At 43.9% G+C, this 21,683-nt stretch overlaps 1 protein-coding gene across 1 annotated transcript in view; it reads right to left on the reverse strand.

Annotated features, from left to right (window-relative positions):
- Positions 1 to 20,214, reverse strand: part of LOC131271525 (serum response factor homolog) — a 139,796-nt gene extending 119,582 nt beyond the window's left edge. Inside the window, exon 1 of the mRNA XM_058272979.1 lies at positions 19,080 to 20,214. Within this exon, the coding sequence (XP_058128962.1) occupies positions 19,080 to 19,583 (504 nt within the window). The 5' untranslated portion in view covers positions 19,584 to 20,214. The remainder of the gene's footprint in view (positions 1 to 19,079) is intronic.
- Between the last annotated feature and the right edge of the window lie 1,469 nt (positions 20,215 to 21,683).

Here is a 21,683-nt window from a genome sequence, read left to right on the forward strand (position 1 = left end):
TGACATTGCTGAGCTAAATTAAGTGCTCGCCAAAGGGATCGACATTAAAAACTTTCAAACCTTTCTTCCCAAGTAACATTTTAAGTTTTATCATGGTTCTAACGATGTTGTTCATGCTCATCATTAAGTCTCATTTTAAGAGTAAAATATCTTAAAGGCTGTGATAAAACCTTCATAAACCCGTTTTAAGTGTAAGAGGGCCCACTCTACAGAACGTTGTCAAAACCTTCCCTTAAAACCTTTTCTAGACCAAAAATCACTGATTGGGTTTAAGAGAAGGTTTTAAGAAGGACTTAACAGCGTATTTACAGACTCTTCAAGTCTACTAAGATTTTAGACTTAATGAGCGGTTTTATAGCTATCCTCAAAAGGTTTTAAGGATGTCAAAATTATTAAAACTATTTTGCCTGCTGAGAAACCTCTATAAAACCAATTGGACTTGGTACACCCATGTTAAAACATTGATAAAACTTGTTGAAGTCTATTAGGTCTTGGAAATGTTACTTGGGTTAAATAAGGCTAAAGTGCCAGTTTTAGCCCATTTATAAGAGGGTACCCAAAAAAGAAATCGTTGCACTCATTGTATCGACAATATAACGATGAACTTTGGAATTTTGGAGTTTATTTGATGTTTCACTAAAAATTATCAATTCTCGTACACACTTTGTGTCGCTATTTAAGCCCACGTTGTTTCTATTTTGCCCCACCTGTTTTTTGGCCCACATAAAAATATGCTTCTTCTATGTGTGTTTTTAAAAATAATTTATAAACTGCTATTCAGATACTGCTTTCATCATTGTTAAATAAGTAAGATTAAATGTTTCATTTGATCTTTTAATATCCACGTTTTTGCAGGATGATCGAATTGTTAGTGTCAGTATGCATAGAAGTTTCGTTTCAGTCGAAACCAAATTTCCTTGCATCTATTTTCGCCCTCTTTCACATTGAAACTAAAATTATTTTTCGAGCTCAAAAAATTCAAGTAATATTTTTTCAATTCTTAAAAACATTCAAAGCTTAAGAAAAACATTACATCCAATTTTTTTACGCTGTGTTTTTTTTTATAGTACAATGTGGGTGAACTATCTAGTTGCAGCATGATCGGTTGAAAAAGAGACAGCTTCATAGATTTTAACGATTCTCTCGAATGAAATTCGATTCGAAATGAGTGTGATAATTGATCTCGCGATCTAATTGAGGGGTCCGCGCCGAGCGGTAGCGCCGGTTAGAAAATCGGCCCATAAGCGCCGGGGCTCACCACCTCGACGGCGTGGGTTCGAATCCCAACCGAGACCGGACCCTCCCCTGTACGAGAGGACTGACTATCCACGTACAACAGGGAAACAAGTCTCGTAAGCCCTTAACGGGGGCAGGCATGACCAAGACGTCGTTACGCCAAGAAGAAGAAGAAGAATTGATCTCCTTTCTAGCGGGACAAAATTACATCCACGGGCCAAAAGTCTCGTAAATACCCTATTTTAACATTTACAGAGCCTTAGATATTTGCTAAAGTAATAATTTCACATCAACACGATTCAAATGTAAATCATGTGAATTAAAATCCTAAAGCAGCATATTTGAAATTCTAAGTGTCGTATAAATTTCCCCGAAGAAAAGTGTCACGCTTCACCGTTAAAACACCTTAGACGTTCCGACACAATCGTAGGATGTACGTCGTATTGCATTTCGCGATTGAATAAATATTTTATTTATAAAACACACCTACCTGTACGAGCAAGGCTTACATTTATTTCACACCTTCATCTGTTTTGCGATCATCCAGTTTTAACGATTTCCGACGCTTAAATAGCGCGCGACACAAGTTACAAAAAATCAAGTCTCCGACGTACACAAACGAAAAGTGCCACACAGCGAACGTCCGATAATGTTCCACTGCCTTTTTGCCTTCCTGTCTGTATGCTACCCGGCATGCATTTTATGCTGCGTTCGTCTGAGAAACGAGACGACGTGCAATTGAATTCAATACTGTTTGTAGAAACAATTTTCCCATTTTTTCTCTCCCCCGTTCTTGGCGGGATCTCCTCGAGGCGGGTGGATTTGGGCCCGCCGTCTACCGAGCATGCCGGCACCGACAAGCAGTACAATTGATCAATTATCACCGCAAAGGTGCGAATGAACCAGCTGGAAGGTACCGGATTGCCATAAGCCTTTTTTCCGTCTCGCTTCCTTCCGATATCCTGCAGCAAGACGAGGTCCAGACTTTGCCGCATCGGAAGCATTTGCAGGTATCAACCGGCGGACTTTACCACCACCCTGTGTCCGGTGGAAAACGAAATCAACACGTAGCAACGAACGAACCGAGCAGGGAATCGTTTGTAAGCGATTTATGTTAAGATAGCGATCGTGATAATTGTTGCTCGTTTCGGTCGGGGTTATCGCGATTGTTGCTGGCTGACGAAATCTGTCGTCGGAAATGCGCGGCTTGAAGAAAGGCGTATTGTTCAAGTGTCGCAACGAAGCGCTGTATTGAACATTAACCTTTATCGTGTGTCGTAGAAGAAATTTTAAAATGGCTGGAAACAAAAACCATGAAAGGGTGTAAAGACGTGTAAATTCACAATAAAGACATAAAACATTGAATTAAAACTGCAAAAATAACTAAATAGCGTAAGAGTTTCTATAACGGTGCTATTACCAATAGTGGGTTTAGTGGAATAACATCGTAGCTCCACGAAGAAATAAATACTATAGCGTTATTTATTCTAGTCTGAAATGTTCTTTGATCTTTTACGGAGTGTTCAAAAGATAAACCTTTTGACTCCTAAATTAAATAAGGCTCCAAAATTACGATTTGTAAAAGATGTCATAATTTCCTTCAGGCTTTAAATCACTGCAAAATACATTAGTTTTTGAGTAATTTTCCCATTTTGGTTGAAATACAACAAAAATAAAATTATAGTCAAAATATATACAGTATTTTTCAAGTTTTATGTACTACCAGCACTATAGGTACATGATAACACCACGTATAGGAACCATACCACCATTATAGGAACATCGGACTAGGAAGAAGTAAACACTTTTTCCGTGTATTTGTTAGAGTGAGCAGTGAAAATAGTTTTTAAAGGTATAATGCTGTTCGATCATAATTTGTATCAATATATAAAATATTGTGTTCTTGGCCGTGACTGTAATAAAATACATCATATTATTAGTTACACGACTAAAAGCCCCACTATTGGTACCATAACCTAGTAGGAAGTTAAAGCCACAAGTAAAGAAAAATGATAAATAATGAAAAAATGCTGAATAGAATAATAGTGTGTCAAAATTATTGGAAAAATGTACCACTTCAATAATGCTTTAAGTGAAAAAGAAACTAGGCGAAAGTTACAAAGAATATCTATTCGATTTCAAAGGTAATCTTGATCAAGGTTTTCAATTCCCTAAACATTGACAATTTCTCCGAAAGCGTAAAAACATCAAACTTAAACTTTAAAAACTGTTTTACAATGAAACAAATCCATAAACAATTGAGTCTCACGTAAACATTCGTGACAAATATACGAATTGTTTTTAATGCAAGCAATTTATGAGATAAAACATAAACGATGATTGTAAAACAAGTGAATGAAAGTAAATCCCATACTTGGAAGGATATAAGATACATCAAATATGGAATTAAAAACGAAAACTAGGCAAACAAACATGTGTAAAACTCACCCACCCGAAGCGACTCGTGGCTAACCACAACACCACCTGTCGTCATCGACTTGAAAGAATTCCACAATTGCAAACGTAACCCGACCGCGAGTTCCTCCCAAAAAGAAAAAAGCCCCGTTAGCAGAAAGATCAACCGAGGGCCAAAAATAACCTCCTGAGACATAAGATGACAAATGACCGCGCGCCCGTTTTGCTCGAAGCGAAGCTCTGTGGTGTCATGGCGTTCAGTATGGCGAGTCATTTCTCATTAAATCTAGTTATGCTCGGCGCGCGCGATCGCTGACGCACCGAGATGCAAACCAATCACCGAAACAATAGCCAAACCAATATCCATAATCATAATGCAATCAATCCGTGCCTTTGCGTGTTTGTATTTCCGACCGGAGCACCAGAGACAAAACCGAACGCTGCCGCATCGTGCAAGGAGGGTGCAAAGCGTAGCGTTTTTCAGGGTCTGACAGCGCAACGGATAAGATCGCCCATGAATGAGTTTATAATTAAAAGATTAATGTTGCGCCAAGCGTTCCTAGCGCGCACGGCTTGAACCGAAGGCTTCCAAACGCCAAACGGGACGGAGGGATTGTTTTCCGCGGAGAAAAATCAACCCGAATTCCTCCCGGCAGCTGTCGATGGTTCCCGAGGCGGCGAACCCCTTCCGAACGGCATTCCCATCTCGACACCCCCGTCGGAATGAAGGGATGGGAAGCGATGGGGTGTGGGCGCGTCAAACAACTGAAACTCATTAAATCTGGTGCGCTTTGCCAAACGTCAAAAGCGAGAGCCCAAGACAGGTTGCCTCTGCAAACACATCAAAAACAGCTCCACGTCCACCCCCGAAACCACTTATTCAAATATGTTTGCTCGCCCCAAGGAATGTGGGGAAGGGTGGTCAGGTGTATCATGGGGGCTAGGGGTTCATTTTGGGCCGCAGAAAATAGCGACTGGAAAAACACGCGACTCATCATTTCTCAACCAACCTGAACAACACTGCGTCGGCGGAGGAGGAAGAAGGAGCCAACCCGTCGTTGGATCGAGTTCTGCATCTTGCGAACAGAAGAGAGCGGGGAAGGGGAGGGAAAGGAAACCTACCCGAAAGGAAAGGGCGAAGGGGTGAAGAAAAAATCGTCATCTTTAAACGATCGTTTTCGGCGAAAGAATGCTTTCCTGCGTGTCAAATGATTAATGGTGCAAATCGCCTAAATACCGCAAGAAATGAGCCGCCCAACGCAAGGGTAACAAGCGAGCATAGGAGGGCTCCGGGCACTGTATGTGTTTCACTTCCACCGCACTTTTGAATGAGCACCGATTTTTAAAACCCTCCGGTCAGGTTGCTTCTAAAGCTTCAGCTGCAGTGAGCTAGAAACCGTAAGAAAAAAACCGTAGGAAGAAAAACTGAAAGTTTGCATAAACATCAAGCCCGCGATCTCGATCCGACCGACTAATGGTTAACGGCGAAAAATCCTCAAGGCGCAAGGCTAAAGATAAAACCAAATCAAGCGGCGGCAAACACTTTTGCATGACACCTGTTTTTTTTCAACGGGGGTAAAGGTAGGTGTGTGGGAGGAAGGGTAGGTTGTTGGAGCCGCCCTGCCGAGCCTGACCCAGCGGGCGAAATCTGCTAACGTCACTGTCGGTTAAAACACATTCCAATAATCGAGCCCGTTTAAAATTTTCACACTAAATTAATCATCGATATTAATATTTATCAGCTCCTTTACCTTCGTTCCAACGATGGAACGGAAAGAGACTTTCGGAAAAAAGAATTCACATCACCAAAGGTTGTAAAATTGCAATAAAACATATTTAAAAAGTAAAATTCTGCCTTTTTCTACAATAAAAAGTGTTGAAGAAATAACTAACTGCAACAAACGAAACAAGTTATATGAAAATTTGTTAGATGTTGTTCTCCTCTTTTCACAGAATGCAGCTTTTTATGTACCTTTTTTGGGATTTGGCATAAGAAAAATGGTTAATAAGTTACCTCATAGCTTTGATTCCCAAGCAGGGATTCGGGTAACAAAGTATTAGTTAATATCAGTAATTAAAAGAGATAAAAGAAGCCACAGACATTAGAATTCTAGACAAGGATCCCAAAAATAGAAACAGTAAAAGAGAAAAGATAAAAAGAGAAACGGCACCTTAGAAGGCGTTCTGGACATTTAAATCTCTGTGGTGACTGGCAATTACATTACTTGCTCATTCTTTAACACTAGAATACATTGGTTTAGAATCTTGCAATAATGTTTTTTAGCGTTAATTTTGACCGCTGTTTCTAAAACACTATAACTTCTCTATTTTTTTTTTGAAGATTTTTATAATCCATAAATGGTTACTTTTTATTATATTTGTTTGCTATCTTTGGCGTTTTTAACTTTTTTATGTTCGATGTATTTATTTTCTAGGTATGGTGTAATTTGTAATTTTAATGTAATTGTATTTAATTTATAGTGCACCATTCTATATATATATACATCATATAAGTTATACATTGCATTTAGAAAATAGAAAAATGAAAAAAAAACTCAACTTGGCGTAACGATGAAGGGTTGCATAAATAAACCAAAACAACCGAAAGATAGTCATAACAAATATAAAATAAAGCAGCAGATTACAGATTTGTAAAATCCTCATAAATAGACAAGTTATAGACAAGTTATGACGTATTAAAAATCCAAAAGTTTTGTTTTAGATGAAGGTTTGGATTTTAAGAAAGGATTTTTTTTTGCAAAAATATTCAGCCGTTTTTTAGATATAAAATCCAAAAATTACTTTGTGGTCAAATTGACTGCTATTTGGATTTGTGTGTTAAGCATTCGAATGTGTGCATCTTTCCTTGAGAGCCTCGAATCTTGTAACACAGTAGCTTCTATGTCATTCACATTGCAATTTTACTCAGTACTCTGTAATCAAATAAGCTTATGTTTTATAATTGTTATTTATAAAATGCTAATAACAAAACAGCAACAGCAATTAATAATATTTTTCGGATGAATCAGAAACTAAAAAGAAAATGAAATAAACAAGGAAAATCGACAAGTTGGAAAATGTTTTAAATATAAAAACTAACACTGATATTGGAACTAAAAAATAGTTAGGAAAGTAATGAATTTAACCGTGCGAACAAAAAGACAAATTGATTCAAGCAACATCCCGAAAAATTATCGTTCCGCACTGTATAGAAAAACGTTCAAACATTGGACTGAAAATAACCGCGAGGAGCTGTCCCAAATACTCATTCTACCAGGAAAAGAAACCCCGATCGAGACATTTTCAGCTCGAGACGTCGAACAAAAAAAACACTAAAAAGCTGACCCAAACGGATTGATTTAATCGAGCTGCACCGAAAAGGAATAAATATGCCGCTCGCGAGCTGCACAAATCCCCGTTCCGCCGTGGTGAAGCGCGAGATTAACGGTCATTAATTTTAAGCTGGTCCGTGGGACGGTGAAAAATTCTAATTTGTCGCACCAGGCATCCTGCCGCCACCAGCCCCCGCCTCCCGGCACCGTGAGGACACGGCAGAGAAAAAAGCCAAAGCAAATATCCCCAAAAGTGAATCACGAAAATTGGCAAACGATGAGATTCTTCCCGATTCATCACGATCACGCCATCTCATTGCTTTTTCTCTCCCTCTCTCTCACTTTTTCGGTCGTCGCAACCTATGCTTAGATATTTTCTAGTCAGTGCCAGCCAGTGGACCGATTTTTGCGAACTAATTTATCGTTGGGAATATTTCACTCGCGATGGGAAAAAACGACCCATCAACGAAAGCGGTCGGGCCACGCGACCGTTGCGGGACGAACTGAGAGACGGAGCAGCAGGGGGATCGGGATCGGATCCCATCGGTGTTGTCACACTCCTGAGCAACACTTCCTGCACCGCGAAGTGCCGACATCGATGCCGGCACGATTGGACGTATTTTTACGTTTGCCTTACGCTTTCTTTCCCCAGGGGCCACGGAGGACACGGACGACATCGGGCCGGCGCAACATTGTGGTCAAACTCATTTAGGGGACTTTTCTTTTCCGAGAAACTGGGAGGAAAAAACCGGCCAAACGGAATGGTGGCAACGGGCCAAAAGTGTCGTCCTTCCGCCGTGCGCTCAAAATCGACTCTTTAATCTCAGGCTCCGACTTTTCGACATCACGAAAGAAAACCACAACACCGAGGGCGAGCCGGGGTGTGAGAAGGTGGTTGTCATTCGAACATGGGAATGAAAAACGTCCCCCGATGCTCACCTTTCCCGCGCGCCCCAACAACGAAAGAAAAGAACAAACAAACACATCCCCGGCCTACGCTGTGATGATGACGATGACACGGAAGACGATACTTGGCGATTGCGTACGCCAATTTGCGTGGGTTTTTGAGCCGGCGAGGCGACTGTTTGGGTTTTAAAATATGTATGCCCATTCCAATACGCACGAGAAAGTGAGACATACACATACACAATCACCCGGGTCGGTGGGTTTTATTTTACTCGTATAAGCTAAAATGGCATGTAAACGTTTCCCAACGTTAACTTACGAAACGGGAAGCAAGAAAGGATGGTCTTAGGGTGAGGGTGTTTGGAGACGAAGGATGCCGCCGGATTCCCATCCACCTTCCCCCTTTCTTTCAGTGAAAAATTCAACGATGTAAACACGGCTTTCCGTGATTTTCCCAAACGAAAAGTCCGTCTAGCCAGATCTATGTTTTCCTCAACCGAAACATAGAGCGAAAAAAAACCTTCCACATGCCGGTTTTTCCTCTCCTCGCGTTGGAAAATCCCCACCCCCTTTCCCCGTCGGTGCCGAGGGGAAAAATCGCACCAAACGGGCCCCAAACGTGGCCGCTATTCATCGGTATTTACATTTCGCTCCTTCTTCGCAGCTCCGTCTCTCTATATTTAGACCATTTTCGGATCGGAACGGATCGCGTCGGTCGGGACCACGCCGGTCGCCGATTACGACGCCGGCACCAACTCTCTCTCACGCAATATATGCCCCCACCCACCCCCACCCCACACTGTCTTTCCCATTCGGCGGTTGAATTTTCAATCGGCGGCATGTCATACCGCGCGTCCTGCGGAAAATCGGCTGCCCGGTGTAGCCGGTGGTGCTTGGTGTTTTTCTTCGCCCCTTTTTCCCCTCGACGGGGTTTGAAAATCACACCACTTGTTGAACGCGAGCTGCACTGCACCACACCAGGAACAGGTCGCGTAACCTATTTTCCACCGAATCGACGGCGGGGGGTGGGAGTGGGGGGTTTGGTAGCCGTGTCAGTAGTACCAAAACCGTTTCCACCAAACGGGATTTAAGGAGCAAGAAGGAAAGGGTGGAAGGGTGGACCGGTGCTGAAATGAATTGCTGCCGTTTTTCGAAGCAACTTGTGAAACACCCGCTCCCACCTCAGAACTCCCGGCCTTTGCACTGGGAGGGGGAGATGGCGGGGGATATGTATGTGTGCAGGCGCGCCACACAAATTCTAGCCCGGCTTAGGCGAATGATGAATTCTTGTGTTTATTTAGAAAATAGGTCCGATTCGGTGTTGCCGCCCCAAAAGACCTGGGAATGGTGCTCGAATGCGACGATGACGTTGATGAGGATGACGTGGTGTGCGTTCGGGGTGACACGGAAGCGATATATCGTTCGGTGGACCGTCAAGCGGGTTGGCCGAGTTGGATGCTGTTTGCCAAAAACCGACTCGCGTTGACCGGGATTGAGCAGAGTTTTTAGCTGTTTTGGCGAAGGCAAATAAAGTGTGTAAGGTAATGTGAGGTAAGATGCAGCCATTAAGCGAACAAAATTATTTTTTTTCAGTCCATTCAAGAAAAATATCCGAAGTTTTTACAAAGATCGATTATCTTCTCTACTACTAACAAATAATAATATTGTTACCCAAACCAAACGATTTTAAAGTACTCTTTGCCAGGTGTTATTTTAAATTGTGCGCATTAATTATAATAGTGACCAAATAGTTATTGAGACCTATAATTCCATCGCAAAGTAAATTATGTTATTCAGGTTGATTCATGAATCTTTTGGTATTTGAATCTTAAAACATTGATAAATCTTTATCAATCTTTAGGATTCATTAATTCCACATAAAAAGATTCATGAATCTCTCAAAACGAAGCGAAGAGTCATTCCCATTCCCAAGGTTGAATCAGAATTACACAACTCTAGTTCAAATAGCTTCCAACTCCAAAACAAATGTGTTTTGTTGTGATAAAATTAACATTATATATTCCAATATAAAATATCTCAATATGAAAATCAATGATTTGTTAGTTGTGGATGCAAAATACGTACACAATTGAGATCATTTAGTATGAATAGTTCAGTACTCAATATGCTTGGAAAACTGAAGTGTTTTGTCCAACATCTACAGTGCATTCTGTGCCACATAAACCGGTGCATATTGCCCCCTGTTGCAGAAGTTTTAATTTTTGATGCCATAACCAGAATTTAAGGAGTATGAATTCAATTCTTTTCAGTATTCATTTAGTAAATTATTGAGGTTATTGATAAATATCTTTTATTTTAACGCTTGTTATAGTTTAAACTTATCATTTTCTCTGTAAAATCTTATTGTAAAGCCGTGATTTTAACATAGGTATTCTAAACAAGCCAACGAACATATTAACATATTACTTCATTTTCCATAAAATGGTTTAATTCAGTTGAAAATGGACCAGTGTACTTTACCCCACCAAGGCATCTTGTCACACTGTACGTTATTTGCATTGCGCATCATTTGTTCTATTTAGCAATAAAATAGAATCAGGAACATTCTATTGTTTAAATTATTTACAATTTGCTTTACTATAGTTTCAATTCAAAACACAAGCATCAATGATCGGAAAAGTTCAAACAAATTTTTCAAAATATTTACAAGAAATAACCATTTGGAATTTTCAGATCATACAAATAGAAGTCACATAAAAGAAGACACAAGCAAACGCATATGCATATGAGCAAATAACATCAAAAATAAATCAATTGGCAGTACCAAGAAACTAAAAACTGGTTTAAAATAAACTTTTCAAAATATTCGAATGTCCCATTAAGAGTGAATATTAAATAAAACCGTTACACAACTGTAAAAGTGTCAAAAAACATCCATATACTTTGATTGTTGTCAAAACATTCTTCATATCAACTCAATGGCGTGCAAGAGAAAACAATATTCGCAATTGTAAAGGTCATTGATGAAAGTATTGTGTAGGTCTCTGCGATGACTAACAGTTACTCACAAATCATTCAATGGTTAATAAGCTGGAACTACCACAAAAAAAATACGGTAATGCTAAAAAACATTAGCTCATCTTCAGCCAAACCATCCTTTGCTCCTGCACATAATCATTAATCTCCCTTCAATTTTCACGTAAACCAGGGACGAGTCAACATGTTAATGTGTGAAAGGCAAGGGCGGAGGGAGGAAATAAGCTAAAGAGAGAGAGAAAAAAACCACGACACAGAACATTCCTGCAAGCTGTAAAAAAAAACCGCCTGTCGCCTTTCTCCCACTAATCAATCTTGTGCAATTAGTTTCTTTTTTTCTCCCTCACGAATCGATCTAAAGATAACCATCGGGTCTCCAGGGGCCTCCGAAAATCCTCGCAGGAAAAAAACCAACCAACAAAAAACACTAACCGTTCGAAACGTAACCCCAATCGTGTTATCCTCGCCTGCCAGAACATTAGGAGCAAGATGAAAGAATAAAGCAAAAACCCGGGCGAAATCCATCTGAAGCTCGAAAAATTCAAAAAGAACCGTAAGATATTTTTCACCAAAGATGAAGGCAGGAGGGACAACAAAAAAACGGGCAACCTGTTGATGAAATGAAAAATTAAGTCCCTTCTGGAGATAAGCAGCGATGCGGGGAGGGGGGAATCGAAGTAAAACACGGGGATGAAAAACAAAAACCCTGAAAAAGTCAAAACACGCGCCGCATCATGCATGCGTTATCCCTTCGGTGCCGTTTCGGAGCGCCACCACACTTTGCGTTTGGTGGTTTGATGGTTTTTGTTTTGTTTTCGCTTAGTCTGCAGCGGTTTTTGTCCGCATTCCGCCGCAGGATCGCCCCGTAACGGCGAGGAGCGCGTGCGCGCGCCAAATCCGGGGCCCCGAACAACCGATTTCCGATCGCCCGATAAAGGGAGGCTCGTTGACTCCTCGTTAAGTTCATTTTCTACGCCTTTAATTACGATGAAGAGAAGCTGATAAACCCCGATCCTTGCCGGGCAGCAAGGTGTGCGAGCCATCCCACCCCGTCACCGACGGTCCACGGTGGTCGTCGCCTCGCCTCCAAGTGAGCGATATATCCAACTTAATGACTTCTTCACCAACCGTTTCGAACCGGCAGCAGCAGCAAAACGGCGGTAAGCAAAACCGATTGATCCAACGATCGATTGTTTTTCTTCGCTTTACTCGCCTCTTTCTCCTCCATAGATCTTGGGGCTAGATCTTCCCGGCAGCATCACGTCGATCGCCTGATACCGATGCGATATGACGGCGAACGGTGGCGGCGCTCAAAACATTAAACCCGCCCCGACAAAACCCAGGGACCGGCGACGGCGGGTCTCATTCATCAACGCACATTATTATTGAGCGATGCGAGCAGCTTTTAACCCATCGTCGATAAGAGAAGGTGGCGTCCCGGACTGCTCGGATCTACCCAGGATCGCGCGCGACAAAAGGGAAAAATGGGAAAAGCACCGCACAATGGGTTTACAATTTAAAAGTAATTTAAGAAACAAGACCTCGTTCAGGGCTTGGTTTTTTCTTTCCTTTGCGGCAACGATGCGGAACGAAATGCAACTCCGTCGATGCCGCAGAGTTCAAAATTTATGAGCTAGCGTGTCCGAAGCGAGATAGACATCCGAAGGTGGGTGGGGAACAGGAGCTCTAGAGGAGGGCCTGGAATGGCTCCATCCGAAGTTCTCTAATTGAAAAAGTGTTAATCATGTGATAGACCAACTGGGGGGGAAATGTCTCTGGAAGATATACCGTAACCACCGAAAGGGTGGCGCTCGTGTTCGTCTGGCGTTACCCGCGATAACGTAAGGGATGTATGGTACCTCCAGCGAATCAAGTCCCCATCTCGGAAGTCTAATCTGCCGAAGGTCAATCCCGCAGCGAGCGGTAACACTTTTAAGATGCCGCTGTGCGTGTTCCGGCCTCTGGAATCCTTAAGCACGGAACGCGGAAAAACACAACCGACCGCAAAGAGCCAACCGGTGTTAGATGGCGTTCCGATATCGGGGGACTTATCGCCGAGGTGCCTCTCGGTTGCCGACGGCGTACGTATGGCTTCGGTCTAAGCTCGGTCCCTAGGTACGTCGGCCAGTTCCGTTCAGTCCAGTGACCGATAGAGCGTCGGTTTATCTAATCTCCGTCCGTGGTTCCACGCTTTGCGACTTCCAAGTTGGCAGACGATAGGCAAGCAGGCTTGGGGATCTAGCTAACACAACAAGCAAGTGACTCACACTGCAGAGGAAATCCTCAGAAGAAAGCCGATTCCGGGGCGGCTCCAAAGGGTCCACCGGACCGTGTCGTTGCTAGGGGTCAAGTCTGTCGCTGCGCAACATGCCGGATCGCCGCACACGCACGACCGAGTTCCACAGCGCTGACAGCAAACCTAACCTCGAACAGTTCAACATGTTTCTACAGGTCGCCATTGTGACCGCCGGTCGGATGTAGGGGTTCCTGGGGTAATATGTACTCCTTAAGACCTCTTAAAAACTATTGAATTTTTAATTACTAGCTTTGCTAGTGGTTTTAGTGTTGATTTTGTCAAGTCATTTGGTTTGAACCTTCATTCAAACCCTAAGTAACCTGTTGATGAATTCCCGCTTTTTTTCGTTAAATAATGAATTCTTCAATTTCTCCAAAACTAAATTTTTGCTGGATGTGTAACTGGTTGAGGTAAAACGCACCTGTGTTGGTGTAAAATACATTAATAACAAATAGACAATACCCACCACGACAGAGGACAATACGCTCTAAAACTGTGAGGCAAAACGTACTCCTCCTCAAAAAACTAAATTTAGATCAATTAATAAATTCAACAATTTCCCATAATTGGACTGGAAATAAATACAATTAAAGGAAACAATCCTTTTATTAATTAACATTTTTTTGTTGAAGGCTAAAAAATCGTTTTAGTTTGTTTACAAACTGATGCAGTTTGCCTCGACATACGGAGTTCATTATGTTCCCTCGTTCATAGTTGAACATATTTTTAATTAAAATACGAGCAAATCTGCATACTTACTGATATTTTCATATAAAATTTGAAGCTTTGACTCTAATTGACAGAACTATGTATACCATATATAAAAACACTGGTTTTTGCACTATTGAGTCCTTAGCGGAGTTGTCAGAAAATTTACATCAGAACACGTCCGAACTGATGTTCTAGTTTCGCTTTTATTTCACGTTTCTTTTGATGTAGAACTATCAAGCTCACAGAATTACCATATTGTAGTCCACTCTAGCAGATACTGCTTGACTACTTTTTTCGCGACCAAAACGCCTTTTTCATAAAAAATTGGAAAAGGTGCATTTTGTCTCAGGGCTAGCTAATACCCCAGCCAGCCCTACACAGACGGAGATTAGCCGGAATCGTTTCCGAACGTTTCGTTTCTCCAGCCGGGCACCTATTCTGGAACTCCAGAGCCACAATCCCACCCTTAGCAACTTCACCGCCTTTCGCCAACCAACGTCACCATTTGCTCAAGTTGCTGAACGTGAACACACACACACCGATTCCCGCCATTTAAAGCGTGTGCGCCCTTTTGGGTGGCATTTTCCCGGCATTCCGGCCCACCACCGTCGGTTCGACCCGCCACTGCCGACCGTTTCCGATGGGTTGTAATGAATTTTCCAACTACTTTGTCCCATTTCCCGACCGACAGCGTGCAAACGCGCCAAAGATGCAACATGTGCCGTGCAGATTCCTTCCGTACGCTGCCTTCGAAAGCCGCCCGCTCCGGCGACATTGTGCCTTCTCCCGGTACCAAACGGTTACACCAAATTTCAAACACCCTCGGCACCACCGGGCACCCCTTTCACCCGGCGGTCTACGGCTTCTTTTTCTTTCCGCGCGCGCTTCTGTTTCGCTTGATCGATCGTAAAACCCAAGGGAAGTCGTCGCTGTCGATCGCGCCTGAGCAGATCGTCGGTCCGTTTTCATTCATAACACAAACATGGGACGCAGTGAAATCATTTGGAAAATGCCATCCCATACCAATGCTGGGTCATTCTCTCTCACTCACTCACTCCGGGTCTCTTCTGGTCCACAACATCGCGCAAGGCAGCAACTATTTTGACGAAGACATTGTAGACAGTGTGGTAGCCGCGTCAGGCACATTTCCTCGGTTCGTTTCGCGAAGCGATATTGAAAGATGTAGGCCATCTGGAGCGAAATTCGCATCGTACACAACAGTCCAACGTTTTCCACTTCTACTTCTGCTGAGGATTATCCGTGAGCTAAATTATGCAATATTTTAATGGTACCGCCATAAAGATTCCTAATTCATTGATTCAGGCTCGCTTTCAGAGAGCGGACGAACATTAAACTCCGTGCATAAAAAATAAATATGGCGCACAGTGCTCACAATTCGGGCAGGAAATTCGCCGTAAAGGAAACTCGCCGGAGCGGAAGCACTGGAAAGGAAAGTGGACTTTAATTGATTGGACCGTAACAAGAGCCAGCGGGCTGGGAGTTTGCAAGGCGTTACTCCAGGAATTCGGCCAACACTGCATGGCTATTACTGAATGAATTTTTGCGCCTTCGGTGTGACATTTTGACCGGTTGCACATTTTCCTTTTTATTTTTTTACGCCTTCAGGCCTTTTTGGAGTACAAGCCAGCAAGTCACGACACCCGCCGGCCATCGACACTGGTGTTACCGGGGTCGGGCACAGGGCGGCGAAATTAAGCCATCCCACAGGACTTTAACACTTTCCGCGTAACGGCCACCGATCACGCAAACACGCACGAACAGCGCCACTCGGGTTTTGTATCCTTGTGTTCCGAAAGTTAGCGCTCAATTTCACGCCAAAAGTGCTGGCACAAAATGCGCGCAACGCGCAAACATCAAATTACCTGGCCGCGCAATTAGCTCACGGCGCGGGGACGGGTTCCTTCGGGAGGCTCGTTTACGAAAGGCTGTGCTTAAAATCTCATCAATCTCCAATTGGACCCATCCGGAGAAGCGACCTTTTAGCTTAATCTGGGGTCGATGGCGGAACAATGGTGCCGTGGTGTGACATTCGGTGGTCAAGAAAAGTGGGTTATCACTTCTTTTAGAAAATTATAACGAGATTAACTTATTATTGAAAACTTTAGCCCAAGTCGATGTGCGTCGCACTGTTATTACATCTTCTTCCAAACTTTTAAATACAACATGAAGATGCCTAATACTTGCCTGCCCTTTGCAAGAAAACGACAAAACCCTCAAACAGTCCCAATGGCCATCATTTTACATGCGTTCTTCCCCCTTTCGAAGTAACCTGAGACAGCGGCCCGAACCTGATAACACGTTTTTTACGAGCCTGATAATGATGGCGATGATAAAAGTTGATGGTTAAAGATTAATTAAATTATAGCATTGGACGGAACACCGATGGGCAGCAACAGGCGGCAATGTCCCAAACAGGCCAGTGCACAGACACGCACACAAAAAAAAGCACATCAAAATGCAACTCCGGCATGCAATGGGCCGGGAGGCTTCAAAGTATTCCGATTCGCGGACGGGAGGTGGACAAGAACACGATGTTTTGCATCTCAGAGGAGCCTCCGACGAGCTACTTCAGAACCTTCGCTAGGTGTTGTTGACAAGAGTGTGCACTGACCTGTCGCGTTGATGGGTTGAAACAGTGCGAAAAAATAATTGAATGTTTCCCCGAGGTGGAAGGTGAATTTCTTTCGGCCCATCAAGCGACGAAAGACCTCAAAAACTGAAAACCCACAGTCAAGTGGCGCAATAAATATAAAAGCGGGACCCCTTTTGCAGCCGAACGGTTGGCGTTTTTTCTGATTTTTGACTCCTGCTCTCTTGCACACGTTTGATGGCAATTATTTATTTATACTTTTGCTCGCAAAACGATCCTTGCAGCGATTGCAGAAAATTGTAGGAAAAAAATCGGGGTCTTCTGGACTGGGACGACCGTAGGCAGGGGCTCATGGCTAGCCGACCGGTCCCTGTAAAACGACACATCTCGAGGAACGACCAACGCCTCCTGGCTTCAAAATTTAATGAACACATTTTATTGGTGTTTTATTTATTTATTAATCTCCTCCGATTGAAACCTGGAACACGGAGCGGACGATGTTCGCCACTGAGCCTATTCCTGCAATCTCGCCGGCCAGACCCTGCCTGCCTTCATCTCAGTGATCCCCTTCCAGAAACGAGGCCGAAAACCGAGAGCACCCCAAAAGAGAAAGGGTGAATAATTGGCCATTCGACAATTACGAGCACACGCAGCGCGCTTGTCTAATGTTTGTCACTGCACCCGCAGCATCGGGGATACGACTTTTAACGATCATTTTCTTATGGAGCTGCAAAATGGTTTATTTGCTGGTTTTTTGGGCATGCACAAAGTAGCCACGGACGGCCAACGCGGTTGTGGTCCGTTCTCGGAGCGTTTTGGGGTGTCGTTAATTATTGGCAACGCTTCTCTTAGGGGCACCAGCACGCGTGTGCCGCAAGTGGAGAGAAGAGAGAAATTATTTTATTATTAACAAGATCAGCGGCCGTTTTCGGGGTCTGGGATTTTTTTACGACAAACGCGACAACCCGCCCCAAAACAATTTCAAAGGTAGCTTCTTTCGGACCGAATTGAGGGTAGGCTTTTCGAACAGCCTTTCGGGAATCGATTCGTTCAGCATTCTGCGTTTTCCTTCGTGCTGCACCGAGCTCCGGGCAAAAAAGGTGCCAGAAGCCGTGTTTTGGCAGATTTTGTATTTCAATCATGTAAGCACACAGCTCGCGCCGAGCCGAACGGACAACCACCAACACCACTCGATTACCGGACGACGGAATGTCGTTGACAGGTTTATTACGCTCGCTTGTACCTCATTTCTGGAAACATTCAAATATAATTAGTTGCTGATTTGTTGTGGGGAGATATTTATTTATTTTTTATGCTCACGCGGGATAAGGGTAAACGGTAATTTTTATATGCTCGAGCATGTTGCAAAAAAAACCAACCGAAATTTCAATCCGGTGGAGCTTCACATCTTGTTTGCGCTCCGCTCCCTTACATCCGTCGGCCCGGGATCGATAATGAGTGGATTGATGTCGTGGAGAATGTTAATTTATGGACATTAAAATAAACATTCCTCTCGCGAAAAATTTGTGCAGCGTCAGATTGTAATTTAATTATTCAAAAGATACGCAGGGTGTAAATTTAATCTGCTAGCGGGACCGGTTTTATGGGGACGCAAATGTTTTTTGGACAAGTGTCAACAACTTTTTGCGATTTTGTTTCACTAATTCTCAGTATGATTTTGCTGAAGCCGAGTGATACAAAAATGTAAAAAGCTTGCTAGCAAAATAAATTGTGATTGTCTTCAAAAAAGAATGTAGCTTACATGTATTTTTCATCTACCCCCGTGGACCTCATAATCAATGCGAATTTTATCTGCTGTGTTATACATTCAACACTGCCGCGATAAGTGTTTTACACAGGAATTAGCTCCAATCCCAAGAAGTGAAACGTGGCTGCAGACAGAAAAGTTTGATAAGATAAAACGCACTGCCAAACCGTCACATTTCTGAGATAAAACCGGAATCAACCAAATCAAACCCCCCGCCATGACCAAGACGTGATTATTCATCGTCACCGTGCGAGAAAAGGCGTTGCTTTTGTACAAAAGTAAATACAATGCTTTTTCTAACATTTTTGTCCATAAACAAATTAAATGTCATGATGTATCAATGTTTCAAAAATGTGGTGTTTCAATTTTCATTTTTTTTAAATCAACTTCTTTCAACTTCCAATTCAAAATGACAACATTCAAACGGATGAATATTGGTAACTCACTTCTGCGCAATCGCGACGGACGGCACTCAATTCACTAGTTGCATGACTGTGAATTTGTAATTTATCACCGAACCTTCTTTGCAGGCTGATTATTGAAGGCAATGATAGTATATTTTACACTTGGTTATACATTTAATGCAACATACAATAACTGATTTATGTTTTTTATCTAAAAATTTTGCACATCAAACGACATCTGTCGAGGCCGCCAACCCACAACAAGCTGATTTTGACAGACCGTGCACCGTGAGCACTCACGCGCATCGCTTCCAGTTGACGTTTCGAGCCCCGGAGCAAAACATCAACACAAAACACCGTTCTGGCGAGCTGTTGTTTTGCTTTCGCACTGCTGGTTGCTTACCTTCTTCATGATGCCGGTTTTGCGCTTGGAAAACGTCGTGTACCGCCGCAGTTTATTGTCGATGTATTCCATCTTGATCTTAACGCGACCCTTGGTCTTTTTGCCATTGCTGGGAGGCGACTTTTTCGGCTGCAGCGAGGTGTAGCTTTCGTCCACCACCTCCGACCCGACGGTGCACCCGTCGAGCCCGGTCATGTTTTGCGATCCGACCAGCTGCTGCCGATCGTCGTAGCAATCGGAGTTGGTGCGCTTGATACCGCGTGATAAGCCACCACCACCACCACCGCCGCCGCCTCCGCCACCACCACTACCGCACTGTGGTCCGTTGGTGTTCATCAGACCCGTTCCGGTGCCACCGCGGGACATCACCTGCCCGACCAACCCGCCGCTCGGTGGACGCGCCAGAGACACGTTCGGGTTGCCGTAGATCTCTGGCGATTCGCTCATCATGCTCATGCTGTAGTTCAAGTTGTAGCGCGAATCGCGCCCACCCGACGGATCCATTATTTCCCAAATTTTTGCGCCTTTTCTGGTACCGGGGTCACAAAGAAAGGGTTGCGTTCGCTCGTTGCGAACCTTCGCGAAACGCGAATCGACCACAGGGGGCACGTACGCAAACACAGCAGCTACACACGCACACTGTACACACACACACGCGCGCTAACACTGGGGGAAGTTTTGCTGTACGAAATTGCACGGAAAGGGTTCACCGATTGTGCGGAACCGAGACGACGTCGGAAAAATTCCTGGCGAGTGTTTGATACAATACAATACTTTGGAGCTGAAGGGCCGAGAAATGGGGCAATTCCGCAGGGACGAAGGTAGATCAAGGAGGGAAGCGTAATGGCAATAGAATAACACAAGCACACTTGAACTGCGCGATACGCACTGCACTTCACTTTTCGAAATCAACCAATTGCGATACCGTATCGATACACGACTGGTAGCTGATAACAACGCCTTTGGACGGGTGTTTTTCTCTCTTTCTTTCGCTTTGCTTGGTTTTATCTTTGGCGCTATTACACACCAAAACCCCGCACACGTACCCGATAACGGTGGGAAATAACCGAATTTGAGGCCCTACCCGAACAAACGGGCCGTCGATAAGCGAAATCCCACGTCGGGATCCGCCAGTTCCGCGAAACAACTGAAGGCAAAACAAACGCCGTTCTGAAAGGTCGCGAGCGCGGCCGGTTTTTGACGTTTGACAGCTGATGAACGGCCGGCAAGCAAATGAAGTGAGTACCTTGCGGGCGCTTACGGAAAGCGGAACGGTGTGTGGTGGTGTGCGGTGTGGTGTGTTTTGTTCGTGGCACAGGGTGATTAGATGGATGTTAGATTCGCCGGCACAGGACGAAATCGGATGCTGACACGGATGAAATTCGTTGGCGACGGTACACGATGACGACGATGACGACGACTACGACGACGATGATGATGATCCGGTACGGCAAACTGGAAACGGCAACGCAGCTTCAACAGCAACAGCTTCAGCAACTTCAGCACCTACGGGAACCTCAGCAAATGCAGCAACTCGCAGCGTCTACGGCTGCTTCTCTCCTAAAAAAAATCTCGATTCGTCAGCAGCGGCGTCAGCTTCGATGACTCGATGAGCTCCGGTTTCCCTCGATGATTCACAGCATGCAGCACAGCGATTTTCCACGGCGATGATTTTTCCGGCATGTACGATGATCTGCTACAGGTTTTATGATTCCACTTGAATTTTTATATTCCACGAACCGATGATGTTTGTTTGATATTTTTTAATTTTTTCTCTTCTTCGAGTGCGAATGATTTTTGTTTAAGGAAACCTTCTTCACTTATCTTTGGTACGTTTTTTCTTTTCAATTATCTTTTCAGCTGGGATGTTTTACCAGAGGTTCGCATTCGTAACCGTTCACTAGATTTACTTGCAACACCAAACACCATTTCACAATGGGAGTGTTTCCTGATTTTATCCCGTCGGTTGCCTGAAGGATTGCCTTTAACTCGTACACTTTCTCCCGATCGGACAGTTTTTGTCAAAGTCCTTGCACTGGCACACTTGTTTGACGCTCTGGACGAAGGCTACTCCTGTTGCCAGCCAAAGAGCGCAGCAGGTGGTCGCGAATCCGCTGTACCGTCTGCGTACTACGGGCGACACGCGACTCACGAAAACCTCACGAAAAACAGCACACGCGGTCGCATCAGTAGCGCCAGCCGGACGCAGGACAGGATCGAGGAAAACGAACAGGCGAATCACTTCACGTTCGCCGATCGGCACGATCAGCACGGGCAGGCAGGTATGGGTAAGCGGGTCCACACAGAAAAGAAAAACAAAAAGGCAGGCAGCGTAGGACTTAAACTCCGGATACGTTTGCAGCAGCAGCAGCACAACAAGACTAGGTCTGGGGGGCGCCTAACCAAAAACGATCAAAAAACCGCCCAAAACGACCAATCGACAAACGTTCACTGCCGAGCCAGACCGGGAAGCGCACCGCGTGAACCTGCCAACATTCGACATATGATTCCAGCTGACCACTGTCGATATAATAAAATTACGAAAATAAAATAATATCAAGCCGAGCGAGCGCGAGCCCCGATCGCGGGTTTGCCGCGCGGTGC

Source organism: Anopheles coustani, chromosome 3 (genome assembly GCF_943734705.1).
Source record: "Anopheles coustani chromosome 3, idAnoCousDA_361_x.2, whole genome shotgun sequence".
Taxonomy (NCBI): Eukaryota; Metazoa; Arthropoda; class Insecta; order Diptera; family Culicidae; genus Anopheles; species Anopheles coustani.